At 38.2% G+C, this 15,736-nt stretch overlaps 1 protein-coding gene across 4 annotated transcripts in view; it reads left to right on the top strand.

Annotated features, from left to right (window-relative positions):
• Positions 1-15,736, top strand: part of kn (EBF transcription factor knot) — a 301,491-nt gene that overhangs the window by 264,369 nt on the left and 21,386 nt on the right. For all 4 annotated transcript variants that reach the window (XM_089239429.1, XM_089239428.1, XM_089239430.1 and 1 more), the window contains exon 8: positions 12,340-12,457. In XM_089239429.1, coding sequence (XP_089095555.1) covers positions 12,340-12,457 — 118 coding nt within the window. The remainder of the gene's footprint in view (positions 1-12,339; positions 12,458-15,736) is intronic.

The raw sequence follows: 15,736 nt of genomic DNA, 5'->3' as shown, positions 1-15,736 counted from the left end.
CATAGCAGGCAGGAATTGGGGAATCAACACTAGGATGCGCAGGACTCTTTATATTACGGTCGCACAACGTATTCTGGTGTATGGAGCCAATATACTGGACATATGGGGAGCCAATGCTACCCTATCAATGCAGAAGCATCTTGACTCAATTCAGAGAGGATACCTGCTATATATCTCTAAGGTCTACTCAACTACGCCCACAAATGCACTCCAAGTCATACTGGGATTTCCTCCACTCAGTCTCTTGGTAGAATGTGAAGCTAAATTCAGCCTCCTGACCCGTCTCAAAACTCCTGTTATGCTGGGGAACGGCGAGACACTTTCCTACGCCCAGATGGAAAGGAGAATCACAGGATGGCCCCAGCATCCTTCAATGCCACATTGACCTAAAAGGAGAAATACACCCACAGACTAAATATAAGATCTACACTGATGGCTCCAAGACTGAGCATGGAGTGGCTTCGGCCATGGTTAACTTTCAGGATGACTTGGAGATAAGTTACTGGAGCAATAAACTCAATGATCTAAATACGGTATTTCAGGCGGAGTTGTTTGCGCTGCTCACAAGTACGCAACAGGCAAGCGCCAGCAAGAAAGAAACACACATTCTTTCTGATTCACTTTCTTCGCTACATGCGGTTCTAGATCCCCTATCACGCCACATGATGGCTATAAAGATTAGAGACCTGTTACTGCCAAATAGGCATATCTATATCTCGTGGATCAGAGCGCGTAGAGGAAATACTGGGAATGAAGTAGCTGATCTGTTAGCCAAAAGAGCGACGGAAAGACCAGGAACAGATTTCTCTATCCTTCTTCCGAAGTCGTGGGCAATGAAGAAATTGTGAAATGATCTGTTACAGAAATGGCGATCACGATGGTTAAATCACACGAAAACAGGTCGTAAGATCTACGAAGTTCTTCCACAAGTTAAATGCTCTAGTTATGGCTGGTCTAGAGAGCCTATTTTTTATTTTTTTCAGAGCATAGCCCCTTCTCTTATCTTCATCGTTTTCATAAGAGTAGGTTTTATAGCAAGTGTAAATGTGGAAGGGAGGGAACCGTCTTTCACTATGCTACGGCATGCGAGTATACCAAGGACTTTCATTTTGGCTCTACTACGCCACAGAATTACACCACTTAGAAGCTACAGTTACTGAGAAAACACTCCAGAATCGAAAGAATTAAGCGCCTTATTAGATACATCATTTCAAACGAAGACAAAATCACAGTCACGAAACAGTGCCAAAATACGAATGTTTCAGTTCCCTCATAAGGTGATAACAACCCTTCATCAGACTCGGGCTATGATCCTCTGGCATGAGATGAGATATTTTGGGGTATTCTCACGGTGTCTTTGTGCGCAGCTTCTAATAGACAATGAAGTTCCTTGATTCCCATTGCTGTCAATGGACAATGTTTATAGTTATTCGTGGGCCCCCTTCGAGGCCTGCTGGCGACGTGCGTATGCACCTGCCCATGTAACCTCAACTTTTTGTCTTCTTGCCCGCTGGTGGTCTTTCGGTGCTTAGTGTTCTGGATGTTGCATCGCTCTTCCACCATGGCCCAAACCCTCTGGGTGACCAGCTTATATCCCTTATGATGACAGAGCGGGGGTCATGGTTGGTTTCGGGTCCTCGCGATGTGAGTCCGTCACTATGACCACTCGACCACCATAGCGGCAATTTCTATAGTAGCCAAAACACGGTATCGCTAAATTGTGAACAATAATCCCTCGCATATTGCTCTCACGAAATTACCGAACATTTTCCAAGAAATAGGAGTGTTTTCTAACAAAAGTCAACATTTCCAACATAAAAGAAATGCTAAACAAGCTTTTACTAAATTTTAAATAGTAAATTCGCTTCCACTCAAGCCCGACCCCCAAACCAGTTCAGATAGAGAATAATCACATTCATCGTTTTTCCAAGAAGTGATAGTGTTCGCCTTACGAAAAGGAAGGATGAGAACGACTTAACATTCCGCCCATCCAAAGGACAAATACGTGCACTTGTTCAAAAATTCTTTCCGTTTTAGCAGCTTTTGTATCTACAAATAGACTAAATATGCCTTCCGTTTCCGCGTTAGGCAGTCTCCGTCTTAAAGAGGTTTCCTATTATTGAAAAAGCATTAATTATTCACAATATATTTGTTCCGTTTAAGACAGGTTTGCGTCTCATGCAGTGACCGTCTTAGACAGATTTAACTAACAATATGTATATTCAATATACAGGATCATTCAAAACTCAACATACAAACTTTCAAGGGAGGTAGAAAACACAAAAACAAATCAGAATCATATAGGAATGTATGACCGGAATCCCTAACCTGATCAGCTGGAGGATAAACGAAGATGCAGAAATGACAAGTCAATAATGGGTGGAAAAACTATTTAGCGATAATTTACACGAGGACAGCAGGCTACGTGTACACGTAAAGTCGCACAACACGTACTCAAAGTTCATGCACGCTTGAGGGCACACCGACTTCGTCGGAAGAATCTCCGTCGCAGCCGCAAACGTCCGCGGAATGCCAGGTATTTTTAAAAAGGGTTCCACAATCAATGCGTCGCCGTTGTGAAGCGCGCGTAACTGTGGATGGTAAGAACTTTGAGCACTTGTTGAGAAACTTAACGTGTGCACGTACTGTCCTCGTGTAAAGTATCGCTAAATAAACAGTTTTCCACCCATTATTGGCCTGTCATTTCTGCATCTTCGTTTATCCTCCAGCTGATCATACATTCCTATGTGATTCTGTTTTGTTGTTTCTGTGTTTTCTACCTCCCCTAAAAGTTTATACGTTGAGTTTTTAATGACCCTGTATATTTTTAGAAAACGCATGCGTCGTGTCATCATCAATCGCAGAAGTTTCTCCGTCTTCTTGTTTTTCTGAGGGAATGCATGCATTTTAGATATGCATGAAGCAGACAGGTCTACAGATTTAAAATCCGAAAATCTAAACAGCATGCAGAGCAAAAAAATTATTACTATTTCGAAAATTTTTCCGATATTATTCAAGCATTTTTAGAAAAGAGTTTGCAAACTCTTTTAAACGAACCCGAGATACTCCTACTCATCATGTACAGTGTGGCCCGTGAATTCCGTATAAAGTGCGAAGAGCAAAATGTCAGTGTATGTGAGCTATTAATGGAGTTAAGTCTGACTGTCCATTTACGGTCCCGTTCAGTGCATATAAGCTTTAAGGAAAGAAGTTCGTTGTTTCTGTATCGTAGTGATCTAGCGCAGTGGTTCTAAATAGAAACACTGGTCTAGCGTGCTCGCACGGTATGCGAGAATACGTAGGTTCGATCTCCCATACAGGCAATTCAATTTCTTTCCCGAATTCATCTTCACATCAGCCAGTTGTTATAACCTTCGTATGAATAGCGGAGAGTGACATCATCTTCAGACATACACAAATTTCAAAATCAGAAACCACAAAAGGCAAATTGCTCAACAAGGTGGCTTGAAAAGAGGGCACAAACAGCACCCTCTTTCAATAATTTCATGATTGAACTCTTCAAGCGGCATAGCAGAAATCATCGAACCCCCTCGGTTTTTCCCGATTTTTAACAAGTGAAAAGTAAGGGGTATAGACGAAAGTGTTTCATATAGAGAGACAAACTTTTCAAAATATCTGGATTTGTTAATACTAAAATGAGAGGCCTTTGGGGAGGCGAGATATCTCGTCATTGCCTCTTAAAGGGTTGAGGGATTGGGATAAAAATAAATAGTTCCCTCCCTTCTATCGATACAAAGTGTATTTATTTTCGTTTCTATATTACATAATGAAACACTCACGTCAGCTCATGAAAAATTGAACTAAAGTGATTGCAGAGAAACTGGTAGTTTCTCTCGAAGCACGAGCATCGCGAACTTTGGAGCCTAACCTTGATGGCAACATCTGCAGTATTTGAAAGTAAGCGTTCTGCCTCGGGGAATGCTAACTAAAATTCGATTCACTTTAAACTGCTCATAATGCCCCCCACCACCACGCAGTCAGTCCCAGCTTCCGTCGCGTTACACTTTAAACTCAAAATTTCAGTTGCGCTTTCACTCGTTCCTTTTTATATTTATTTCACTTTTTTACTCAAGAAACTAAGAAGTCGTGGTAAAGTTGCGAGGATTTTCTTCTTAAGTTTAAAAAAAATAAGGACGAGAAGAGATTATTGAATTTTCTTAGCTTGTCCGCGTGATTTCATTGTGAACATGACTTGAAAAGACTTACTAAGCAACTTTAACTCTCTAGTGTTTTTGGACATCCAATCGAGTTTGTGTCTTTCAAATGGTACCGCTGAAATAGAAATGAGTCAACCACCAAGCTCAAGAAATTGTCAATCCATCCACGTAAATCAAAATGTAACTGATGTTTTCGTGCCGGCGGCTTCGTAATAAAAACGACTTTGTTACGTTAGATGCCAAGAATAAAAAGCAAATAAACACAATTTCGATAATAATTGAACATTCACCGAAACATATCTTCTATCATTTTTCGTATCGTCTTTGAAAGCCAGTTTGCGCTGTATTGCGGAAAAAGATCTTGATTCATCAAAAGTTACATGTATAAAGATTATTTATATATATACTCACAGTTTCCAAGTGAACTCTAGCGCAATATTATTCTTTCAGTGCAACGCATGTCATTTTTTGTATTGTAGTTCAAAGCAAGGGTTCTCAAGGTGTGCGTTGAGGCTCCTAGAGACGTCGCGGTGAGCGGTCGATATCGGAATGTGCCGATTCTGTGCTTTAGTGATTTTTTGATAAACTACAGTGGAGCGCAGCGAATAGGCGTTAACTGGAGTAAAGGAACCGCGAGTGCCAAAAAAATCGAACCATTAGTTTTTATAGCGTAGCATAGTTTTCTAAACTTTCTTTGTTCATCGACCCCTGCTCAGAAGAGATTTTTTCTCAGCACCACCCCTTCCGGAACGATTCCACATAGGGTCTTATATAGTATCTGCAACTATCAACACACCCAGCATGTGTTTACATCGTATTGCTCACTTTGAGAAAACCGGAAACACTTTTCTAAACTCTCGAGTAAGTTGCACACAATCATGCGTGCATTAACTGTGCGTGATGTTCTGATTTTGATGTTCTGTTGAAAGCGAAACTAAACTACTTCTCTGAATTGCACACATATTATCTACACCCGCCGTGTTATGCGATTCTGAACTACGCAAAACCGCTGTTATGGGGATAGCTACGCAAAATCAACAATTAAAATAGCCCGCTCTGTGCTAGCCACACCTCAAACCTGGTATTGCGCGGGGTTGAAGCTGCGTAGCGCTCAGGTGTGGATCAGCACCTCCTAGAGATAGAAGGCCTCCGAACGAGACGCCAAGTTCATCTGTAACGTCATGAGAGTAGTAATACAACTATAAGACTATCTAGCAAGTTTGCCACATTTAGAACCTTTCGCCCCTTATTCCTGAGGGTACATCGATATCACATTGCAGAGTCTTTTTTTTTTTTTGTCTGTCTTGGCAGCCATGACACGTGAAAACGTCTTATTGTTTGCTGAATATGCTAAAAAACAAAAATAAAGACGTGCATGCATGAAGATATTTTGTTTTAATTCTTTATTAATTAATGTTGCCGTTTGAATTTTAGCAAACCATTTAGTATACATCTTAGAAGAAATTCTTCTTTTGCGGAATGTTTTCTGAAAATGTAATTTAAAAAATGTCTCTTTAAACCTCATCACTTGTTTTTGGATAAAGCCGCAACACAAAATTAAAAGTTTTTATTTATCGGACCAATCATGTTGTCTGCGGATCAGTAGGTTCTGATATTCACTGGTCCGTGGGACCAGTGACTTTAGTTTTTAATTCTAAATATAGATGATTCAAAAAAGTCCTCCATTTCCAGTTTGCATAAGCGTAAGCTTAGGTGATGGTGAATATTTCAAAATACATTTAATTTTTGGAAGTTAATGAATCTATATATAGAATCGTTAAAGAAGAATGCTTCTGCTGGTGAGTTTTTCCCCCGTCATAATTTTTATTGTTCTCAGACTTGCGAAAATTACGATGATCAACATAGCCAGAGTAGGGCCAACACTATTTGACGTAAACTGTTGGCCATTGAAATAGAGAATGAAAGAAGATTTTTCTTTTTTTTTGTCTGAAACACACACATAAAGATATTCTGAAAGCAAAGCGTTCTTATACTAGATCTAGGTTGGTGGCCTATCATCTGCCATCAAAGCGAGCGGATAGGTCTTTTTCAAAGCTGTTTACGAATGTGTGAGTCTCGTGTCCTTACGAGGCTCTAGAGAGTGGCGATAAAAGCACACACAAGACAAGTAGTAGCAGAAAGTAAGAAATGGATGTTTCCATGGTTTGAGTTGCGGGCAGAGGCACTCACGCATTTGTATGCTGATGTGTCGTGCGGTTTCTCTCCCAACTCTTGATATTCGTCTCCCGCTCAGACCACACCCCACGCATTCTCTATTGAAAGTGCCGAAAAGAAGATCGAAGTCTTCATTACAAATGCGAAGACCGTCTTGGTGGGAGAAGAGACGTCATCTCCAGGGGGCGGCGGCCGCCCGCTCGCCGGAAAATACAAGATACACGCAATGATCTTTAACTCATTTTTTTCTTACTGTCGCTACTTTTGCAAAAGCGTCAGCAGATCCCGTTATTTTTCTTCTTTTTTTGGACACGTTCTTTTTGTTTTGACCGTTCCGCTTTTTTTTTTTTTTTTTTTTTTTTTGTCTTGAGAGGAAAGATATTGTACAGCTAGCACAATAAAAACTGCTTCCGAAAAATTCAAAAGAAGGTGAACGGCTTTCGTTAGACGAAGTAAAGGGTAGAAAGATACTCTATGTTCTAGTTGAACTTATGAATAGCTCAAACTATAGGTGAGTGGAGAAAGTGGGAGGTAAATTTGGCCATTTTTGATTCCAAAAAAAAACAACTTTACTCTGACGTTACGTGATCCCACTTCACATCAGATTAGTATGTAGCGGCCTTAAGTTGCTCGTCCTATGATCATAAACTTTTAAACATAAAATTACGAGAGATTATCACGAAAATTCGAAGAAAGATTTTATCATTCTGTAAATAGTGCGAGCTTCTTTATCAGATTGCTCAATGAAGTCTTCTAGGAGTTGTTACAGGATCAAAATATTTCCAACTGAATGAAACATCTGTTCATGTCTCGATGCTGGAGATTTTAGGAATTGTGATTGTAAAAAAAAGTTACTAATTTTTCCTACATACTTCTTAGAGACGGAACATTTTCCTTAAATGATTTTGCTCTCTTGCACGAAATATTGTGTCCGAGTGCAAGTAATAGAAACGTCCCTCATTGGCTGTTGACGTAGTACATGTTTTGATATCAGTTTTGAATTGTATTCGACTGGTTATAATATAAATTTGAAAAAATAGCAGAAAATTAAAAAAAAATAAGGAAGTAGTATTTGAAGATCGATATGGGATTATAGGATAAAAAAAAGCCAAAATACGGAAGATGCTGTCATCCCAGCGCAGTGGATCTTCATTTGTGCCCACCTCGGCACCATTACCATAGTCACCGGTTATTCGCGGCTTCCTCAAACAGTTCAGAAAAACACTTAACAGCACAAAACAGGCCGCTGTGGTGGTCGAGTGGTTATAGTGACGGACTCGCGATGCGAGGATCCGGGTTCGAACCCCACAGTGGTGGTCGGCTGAAGTTGGTTTTCTGTGGTTCCCAACTTCAAGGCGCAAATGCGAGCCGATCTCCCTGTTAAAAAGTCTCGCCACAGAGAGCAACAGTCCTACAACGATAAATCATTCAATCATAACACTACACTCATAGTTAGAAAAAAAAAACTGGTAGCAGATGGCAGCACTACACATAACAAACATTACACAGAAACAAACTTTACGTCAGGTTGCACTACACGTACACGCACATTCCCGCATGTACCGATTCGTTGGGGGGTTCCGTGTGGGGGGGGGGTGCATTTGGGGTGTAGCAGTAGTAGGTAGGGCCTCCAAAAAATGGCTCGGGGATCCATGATGTTCTTAAGTCAGCCACCTCGTTGGGCAATTCGCCTGTTGTGGCGTTGTATTTGTATTTGTAAAACAGGTACGCATTAATATCGCAAACTTGCATTGAGGCCCCAAATAAAATTTGGTGAGGCCCACTTTGACTGCCCATACGCTGCGTTTTTCAATGCTGTGTTCAGCAACCACTGTTGCATCTTGCTCAATATGTCATTTTTCAGCGGGCACAAGTATGCCTCGATATGTGCTTGATATTTTAAATGCCGCCTCATGTCAACACACTATTACTCACATACGCCGAAGTTTCTGAGAATAAATAAAGCCGGGTTTTTTGCCCCTCATACAACGTGAAACGCCCAGCGCGATGCGCCATTCACTCACCAATAGGATAGCAGGTATGACAGTTTCCCTACAAAGCACAACATGTCTCACGTCAGCGTTTTACGTCGTGCTGATTAATCGACTGGTTCTTGGAGCCTTTAACGTATCCCGATCTATTACTGTTTGTGACTTTTTCCTTTTGGGTTTCATTAATGACGCTGTGTACGTGCCTCCACAGCCAGCCACTTTGAATGAGCTCAAGAACCGAATTACCACCGCTTTTAGGAAGATCAATAAGCTACTGACATGCTGTTTCGGGTACTAATTGAACTACCGTGTACATGTGTGCCGCGTAACAAAAGGACAACACATGGAACACTTGTAAGAAGTGGAAAAAAAATCTTGAAATATTTCCGCTGCTTACGAGGTATTATCTATCTTGCTACCTACCTGTAATACTTTTTGAAATATATTACTTTGAAATCCGATGATTATTTTTGAATCCCCCTGTATATTAAATTATATTTATAAAATGGTCATGAAATGGTTATTTTAGTATCTGTCACAAATCACATAAAAGTTTACGGCTTTTTCGACGAAAATGCGCATGATAAAGTATTTTGACACGTCACGTATTCACTACCTGCAAATTTAAGTGAATCCGACGGATAGAAATGATGCCTTTTTTCACGAATTTGGAGTCTGAATGAGAATCAAACTGTCAAATAATTGTGCGTCGAATAAATGAAATATTTTAACATTAAAATGCAAAGAAATAAATAGTGACAGTAGCTGGGGTTCCACGGCATATACCGTCGAACCTCGATTTAATGAATTAGAAGAAATCGACAATTTTTTTCGTAGAAATTGTTAAATCGGGAGTCAATTGATCAGTAGTATAAACACACTCGAAACGGCTAATTTTAAAAGCTACTCACTTTGGGGGTTGCTGTTACGACTTATTTCTATCAGACCAGACAAGACCCGCACTCTCTCCTTCTGAGATGTAAGCCCTTTGCCCGTCTGGGTTTGGTCATACTGGGGAGACAACGTATTTCTGGCAACAATTGAAAATAAAAACATAAACTTGAGAATCAAGTCAAGGATGCGTGAAAAAATTGTTTCATAGAAGTTTGTTTCATGCGCGTCTAACATTTTTATCAAATTCTGTCGAAATCGTCATTTTTTCGCTAATCGGAAAGAGCACTAACTTGAAGTAACTTATTTTTTTTCAGAAATCTAAACATGCGTACAGGACAATGATTATTACATTGATTTTTCTTTGGCTGAAAACTTCCCACACATATTCTGCGAATGTCTTCATTGTCTCCTTTGCATAAAAAGGAAGAAATTGCTGTTTCCCCTCCTCTTTTTTTGTTTGTCTCGGTAAAAGGACTGAAGTTCAATTCCTGGGAATTCAAATTTTCGGACGGTGGTTTTGGGTGAAGAGAAATAAGAAAAGTTGGATAGTTCAAAAAACATTCTTTATATCGAGGTTTTTATTCGTTAAATAGAGGTCTGATGTCTATTCTACCAGAATTTCAGAAAAAAAATCAGTAAATAGTGGAATTCGTTGAATCGAGGTCCATTAAATCGTTGATTGTATTCGGTGGATCCCGCTTATAACGTTTTCCAAAAAACGTTGTAAGCGCTAAAACGCTTTAAACGGGAAATCTTAATGAGAATTCGTTAGAGTTGCGACCACAGAAATAAGTTGTTCTAAGCGGGGAACCGTTCTAAGTGGTAACGTTATAAACGGGATCGACTGTATATCAAGAGATCAGTATAATTGCGGTAAGTACAGATATGATCGAGATGACTAGTTTAGGATAGACGTTAATGGAAAAAAAACGTGTACAATAGGATGTTGAGTAATAAACATTCCAACAAACCAAAAGCACATTGCTTTTATTGTGCAAAAAAATGGAAATGGTTAAATCATATACAACTAACATGGAATTTCTGTTAGGCCGGTATTACATTATAAAAGTTTGATAAAACCCCTTTTATAAAACTCGAAAAATCCAACCAATAAAGCTCATAGGTTACATTCGAGCAAATGCAACCGATAATCTTATTGGTTGAATTTTTCAAGTTTTATAAAAGGGGTTTTATCAAACTTTTATAGTGTAATACCGGCCTTATTGATTTAGCATCCCCCTTTCATGTTTATGCTGACAGTCGATGCAAAATAAATTAATATATAAATTAGCTAAGTAAACTTCGTAGAGCCTACTTGATCGGGTAGATCGACGGAGGCATTGCTGTCTCTGAATGCGAATTTGTTAACTTTTCATTTTTTGTAATCTTCTTTCAGAAATCGAAAAATAAAATCCGCTCGATTTTCAATTACGTTTAATTCATAGAATTCGATGGGCTCATTGTTATCAGCCATTATCATTCGTTTGCCCGATCGGACATCTTCCACATGCGCATCTTACGGAAACTTGCTTTTGATTTGTCTGCAGTGCTTCGTAGGTCATGTCTGGCAGGGGATTACTAAATTATGTTCTTTTATCAGATTCTGGTCTTTATGTTCTTTCTTCAGATCTTTAATTTGTGTTAGATGTATCGACAAAGCATAAGCTTACGTTCAAAACTATGAGTATATAAGTACAAGTATTTTGTGCTACTTGTTAACCCCTTAGGTGGTGGGTTTTCTTTACGCCCACTCCATAAAAAAGCCCAGAACATTTCCGGGCTTACCACTGAACGGAACGTTGTTATTTTAAAAATTTTCGTTCATTTTTAAAAAGAGATGCGGCATATAGAGTTCATCATTAAACACTATATATATATATATATATATATATATTTCAGTTAATTCTGTCAAGAATAATTACGCCAAGCTAGTTTATTCCTATTACTAGTCGTTAGGAATGACGAAAACCAGTTAAAATTTGGCGAACACCGTGGAGTTTTTTAACTCGAGCGTACGTCGGTAAAAGTTGTGTTCTTATCAAAACCGATCTCACCACCAATAATCTTATCACCTCTTCAGACGGATCCAGTGTCGGGTCTGCGGAGTTTCACGGTGTTTCTTTGATTCATACCGAGTCTGTCTTCCCTTACTTTTTAAGAAAGTGACGTTAGACACCTGAATTCGAAAATAAATCAGCACGGCAGGACCATATTCGTTGCGCATTTATTTTCACACGAATAAAAAAAAACCAAAAAAAAGAGAAAAGAAATTGATGCGGGACTGTTGCTTGAAAAACTATACAGAGTGTCCGTTCAAAAATTACCCTCTACCAGCTTTGAGAGTGAAAATACAGTGTGTAACAAATTGAAAAAACTCTAAATATTTATACGGTCCACCAGTGCTCTAACTTCCAATTAAAAAGTTGATGCCTCGTCTCATGATCCCAACAAAAAAAAATTTGTGTAAAAAAATGTTTCCAAGTGCAATATTTACAGAAATAATTCGAATTCGAAAAACGGAGGAAATTTGATAGAAGACTAAATACAGAAAAACAGTTTAACCACATTTAACGCTGTTCTATCCCAAATTTCCTCCGTTTTTTAAATTCGAGAATATTTATGTGAATATTGCACTTAGAAACATAATTTTTTTTTGTTGGCATGAGGAGAGACAGGGCAACAACTTTTTAATTGGAAGTTAGAGCACAGGGGGACCATATAAAAATTTAGATTTTTTTTATTTTGTTAAACACTGTATTTTCACTCTCAAAAGTGGTACAGCGTAATTTTTGAACACCTGTTGAGCATTTCTTAAATTAAAATCATAACTCTACGACGGAAGGTTGATGAGATAAAGGTTGTGTCAGAACTTACAGGAGACTCCATATACTGTAAGCCTACTACAATTAGGATACCTCTTTATTATTATTCCGATTCGGAGAGGGAAAAAAATTGTTTCAAACGAAAGAAACAGCAAATGACGGAAGCGTATATTCTGAAACTAAAATTTTTAATATATATAAAAAAAAAAAAAATCCGTATCAGTATCTTTGTTGTGTCATGAATGTTGAAATTTATTGAAACGCTTCGTTTTGTTGCAGGTTGTTATTTCCACGCAAATCAGCGTCGATGGACTCTTATTAGCGGTCTCTGATAAAATGTTCGTTCACAACAATTCAAAGCATGGTAGGAGAGCAAAACGATTAGATCCAACTGAAGGTAAGAATCAAATCCACTCTAAAATATGGAATTATTTGAAATGTACAAGAGTGGAGATCTGGACTCTTTAATTTAGTTAATATAAAACTTGTAACTCCGCGGCGCACCACCGCACATATTTTTCTAGACTTCATTACATTTTGCCCATATTTTCGTATTTGTGATTAGTAGTGAATTTCAACGTTTAGATATTGTTTGAAGTTGATTCTGTATATATATATATATATATATAAAGAATCAAATTCAATATGGTTAATTTTTAAGTAGTAGAATTTTAAAAACTTGAAGTTTTAAAATATATATATATATATATATAACTCGCTGAGTACATTAAAACTACTGAAAACTCTTAAACGTTTGCGAAGAACTTCAAGTTTTTAAAATTCTACTACTTACAAATTAACCATATGCATGCACCTCGTAAACACATTTCTCTGGGAATTTCCAACTCCCCTTTAAGTAGTGATGTCTGATAAAATGTTTGTCTTCCAAATTCTACTTCTAAATATGTACAGGGTGGGCAGGAAGTCCGTAGAATCTTTAAAAATGAATAAAAACCGGAAAAATAACCGAAATAAAAGAAGGATTGGCAAGGTTAGCATTGCTAGGTCACGGGAGTTTTTTTAAGACAGGGAAAATAACTCAAAAAATAACCTATAGGTGGCGCTGATATGAGCGAGTTTGGTGAAAATATGCAAATGAGACGGTTATAAGAACTTGCGCTCCTAATCCAACCGGTTCACCATTGGAAACCGCGTATATGGACCTGCTGCACTCTGCCTTTGTGACTCGCCTGCAATGTGTTGTTCCCTGTGGTGGTAGTCATATGCAACACATACTGCTGTAATAAACGATTTGGAGGCATTCTTTGACTTGTGTACGTCAGCGCATCTATCGGCTGTTTTTTAGTTATTTTTCTTTTCTGTCTTGAAAAAGTTCCCGTGACCTAGCGATGTTAACCCTTCAAACCGTTTTTTATTTCGGTTATTTTTTAGTTTTTATGAATTTTTAAAGTTTTTACGGAATTTTTACCCACCCTGCATATTCACCACAAGTTTTGATAGCGTATTGCGATAAGTGAACATTCCTTTCACATTAGTGAAGGCTACCGTGGATTCCGCTTATAACATTTCCAAAAAATGGTCATGCAAAAAACTTTGCAAGCGGAAAAACGCTTTAAACGGAAAATATTGATGCGCATTATTAAAAGGTGGGACCATGAAAATGAAAGGTATTAAGCGAGAATGTTATGGACGGTATCCACTGTATACAGGTTATAGTGAATACACCCTTAATGAATAAATGCATTTGCTTATAGCCAATGGGCACGTTAGCCCAGGTTGATTGCACACCTACCTAATGTACCTACCGGACATTATGTGTTTTTATTTATTTTTATTTTTCTGAGTTCGTAACCAAATTTGTCAACAACTTTAATCTAGTCATTATCGTTCACTATGATGTGAAAAAGTTACGATGTACAACGTTTACGTTTATTTATTTTCATTAACCGACACGATCAAATTACTTGCAGGTTTTGATCGTCAGAGGTTATTTTATTATCGTTTATTTACTCATTCTACGCAAGATATGGAATACGACATTTTTTCAACAATGTGTTTATCACGATTCATATTTTATCTTTTATTTTTTTGATTCGTGTTAGTTACGCGGCATTTATTACTCCTTACGAAAAGTTTTTTTTTTTTCATTTTATATTTCTAGCAATATTCTCATTTATGTATTCCATTGGAACTGGTTTTTTTCCATGACTCACTGTTCTAATTCTGCCTTTGAGTGAAATCTTCTTATTGTATGTATCTGACGCTGTCTGATACTTTTCGTCCGTGGTGATGATGTTTCTTTCGCACTTTCTTCGGTCGTCGTTTTACCACGATGTTCTCCTCTCCCGTCGATTTTCTCCTCTCCGTTGATTGGCGAAAATCTCTGATTTTCCTCGCGCTTGTAGTTTTTCTTGATGCCGTCTTTACCTCCTTTTCACCATCTTTACCCACTTCGGATGCACTAGAATTTCAGGCTCTGCTTCTACCCCCTCGTCGATTTCTCTCTTACTCTCCTCCAGCATTACGACAACTGAACCTTCCTTCACATGATGTCATCTTTCCAGTTTCTTCTAAAGCTTTCCAACATTTCCACCACCAACCACTCCGTGTCTAGAAGCGAGAGTGAAAGAGAACTAAAACTCTCCATCAGCTTTGGGTTGGTGTATCCTTCCTTCCTCTCTCTGTTGCTACTTTTCCTTACTTCCGACCAATTTCACCGAGTTGAAACACAACGAAGCCAGTGAGCCCCAATTTCGGGAAGATAAATTTAATTGAAGGGATTTCGGAGTAATGAAAACTGGAGAGCGGTGGCAAACTGTTTAAGTGACGTCGATCTTCCCCTCTGACCCGCTATTGCTGATAACTGTTTTGTTTGCTGAGGTTAACAATTTTAAATCCTTAAGTGGTCTGAATGAAAAGCTTGTCGAAAGACATTTTATTTATTTATTTATTTATTCATTTGTTTGACATTTTCTTCTCCATTTATTTCCACCAAAGCCTGGCTCAGTGCTCTGGTTTTGAAATTTCACAAGAAGAAGGATGGATTTGGCATTCGCTCAACTTAATTAATTACTACCAATAATTGTAGGAAATAATTTTAAATCAAATACCTCACGAGCACTAATTTTTTTTTCTAAGTGATCATTTTTTTAATTGAATAATATTTCGTCTAAGATATGGAATATTTTGTTGTTTTTCTCAGGAAAGACAGGGCAACAACTTCCTAATTATGTTTTTCATCACGGGGTGTACGTATAAAAATTTAATTTATTTTATTTTAATAACTATACAGCCCCTTGCAATATGAATGACTTATCAGAAGTCCATGCATTATTTGGATACTTTTCTAATTGAAAGTATGCCTCTAGGGCCAACGGTGCGCCAGTGATTTGCGGTGCGTGCTGTCAGCTATGCACCCTGTATACAGTTCTGTTTTGTTTTCGAATGAAACATTAACGAAAGTAACATCTACAAAAGCTTTGCTATCTCAAAAGTATAAAACTTTTTCCACAAAAGCATTTTTATTAAAAAGTTCAACCATTTTAAAAAATTGCTTTGAAATTTTTACCAAGAATTTTGCCTCCTCCCCTCTCTTAAACGTGGTAAGATTCCCTCAGGTTTTTCATTGTACTAGGGTTACGACTATGCAAAGGCTATTCCATACCAGCTTGATGATTATTATCAGCTTGATGATTATTCTTCTTCTTTCTGGGGG

This window comes from Pholcus phalangioides, unplaced genomic scaffold (assembly GCF_987345545.1).
Source record: "Pholcus phalangioides strain wild (caught in Gottingen) unplaced genomic scaffold, Ppha-v1.0 ptg000011l_1, whole genome shotgun sequence".
Lineage (NCBI taxonomy): Eukaryota > Metazoa > Arthropoda > Arachnida > Araneae > Pholcidae > Pholcus > Pholcus phalangioides.
This window is presented reverse-complemented; position numbering and strand designations above follow the sequence as displayed.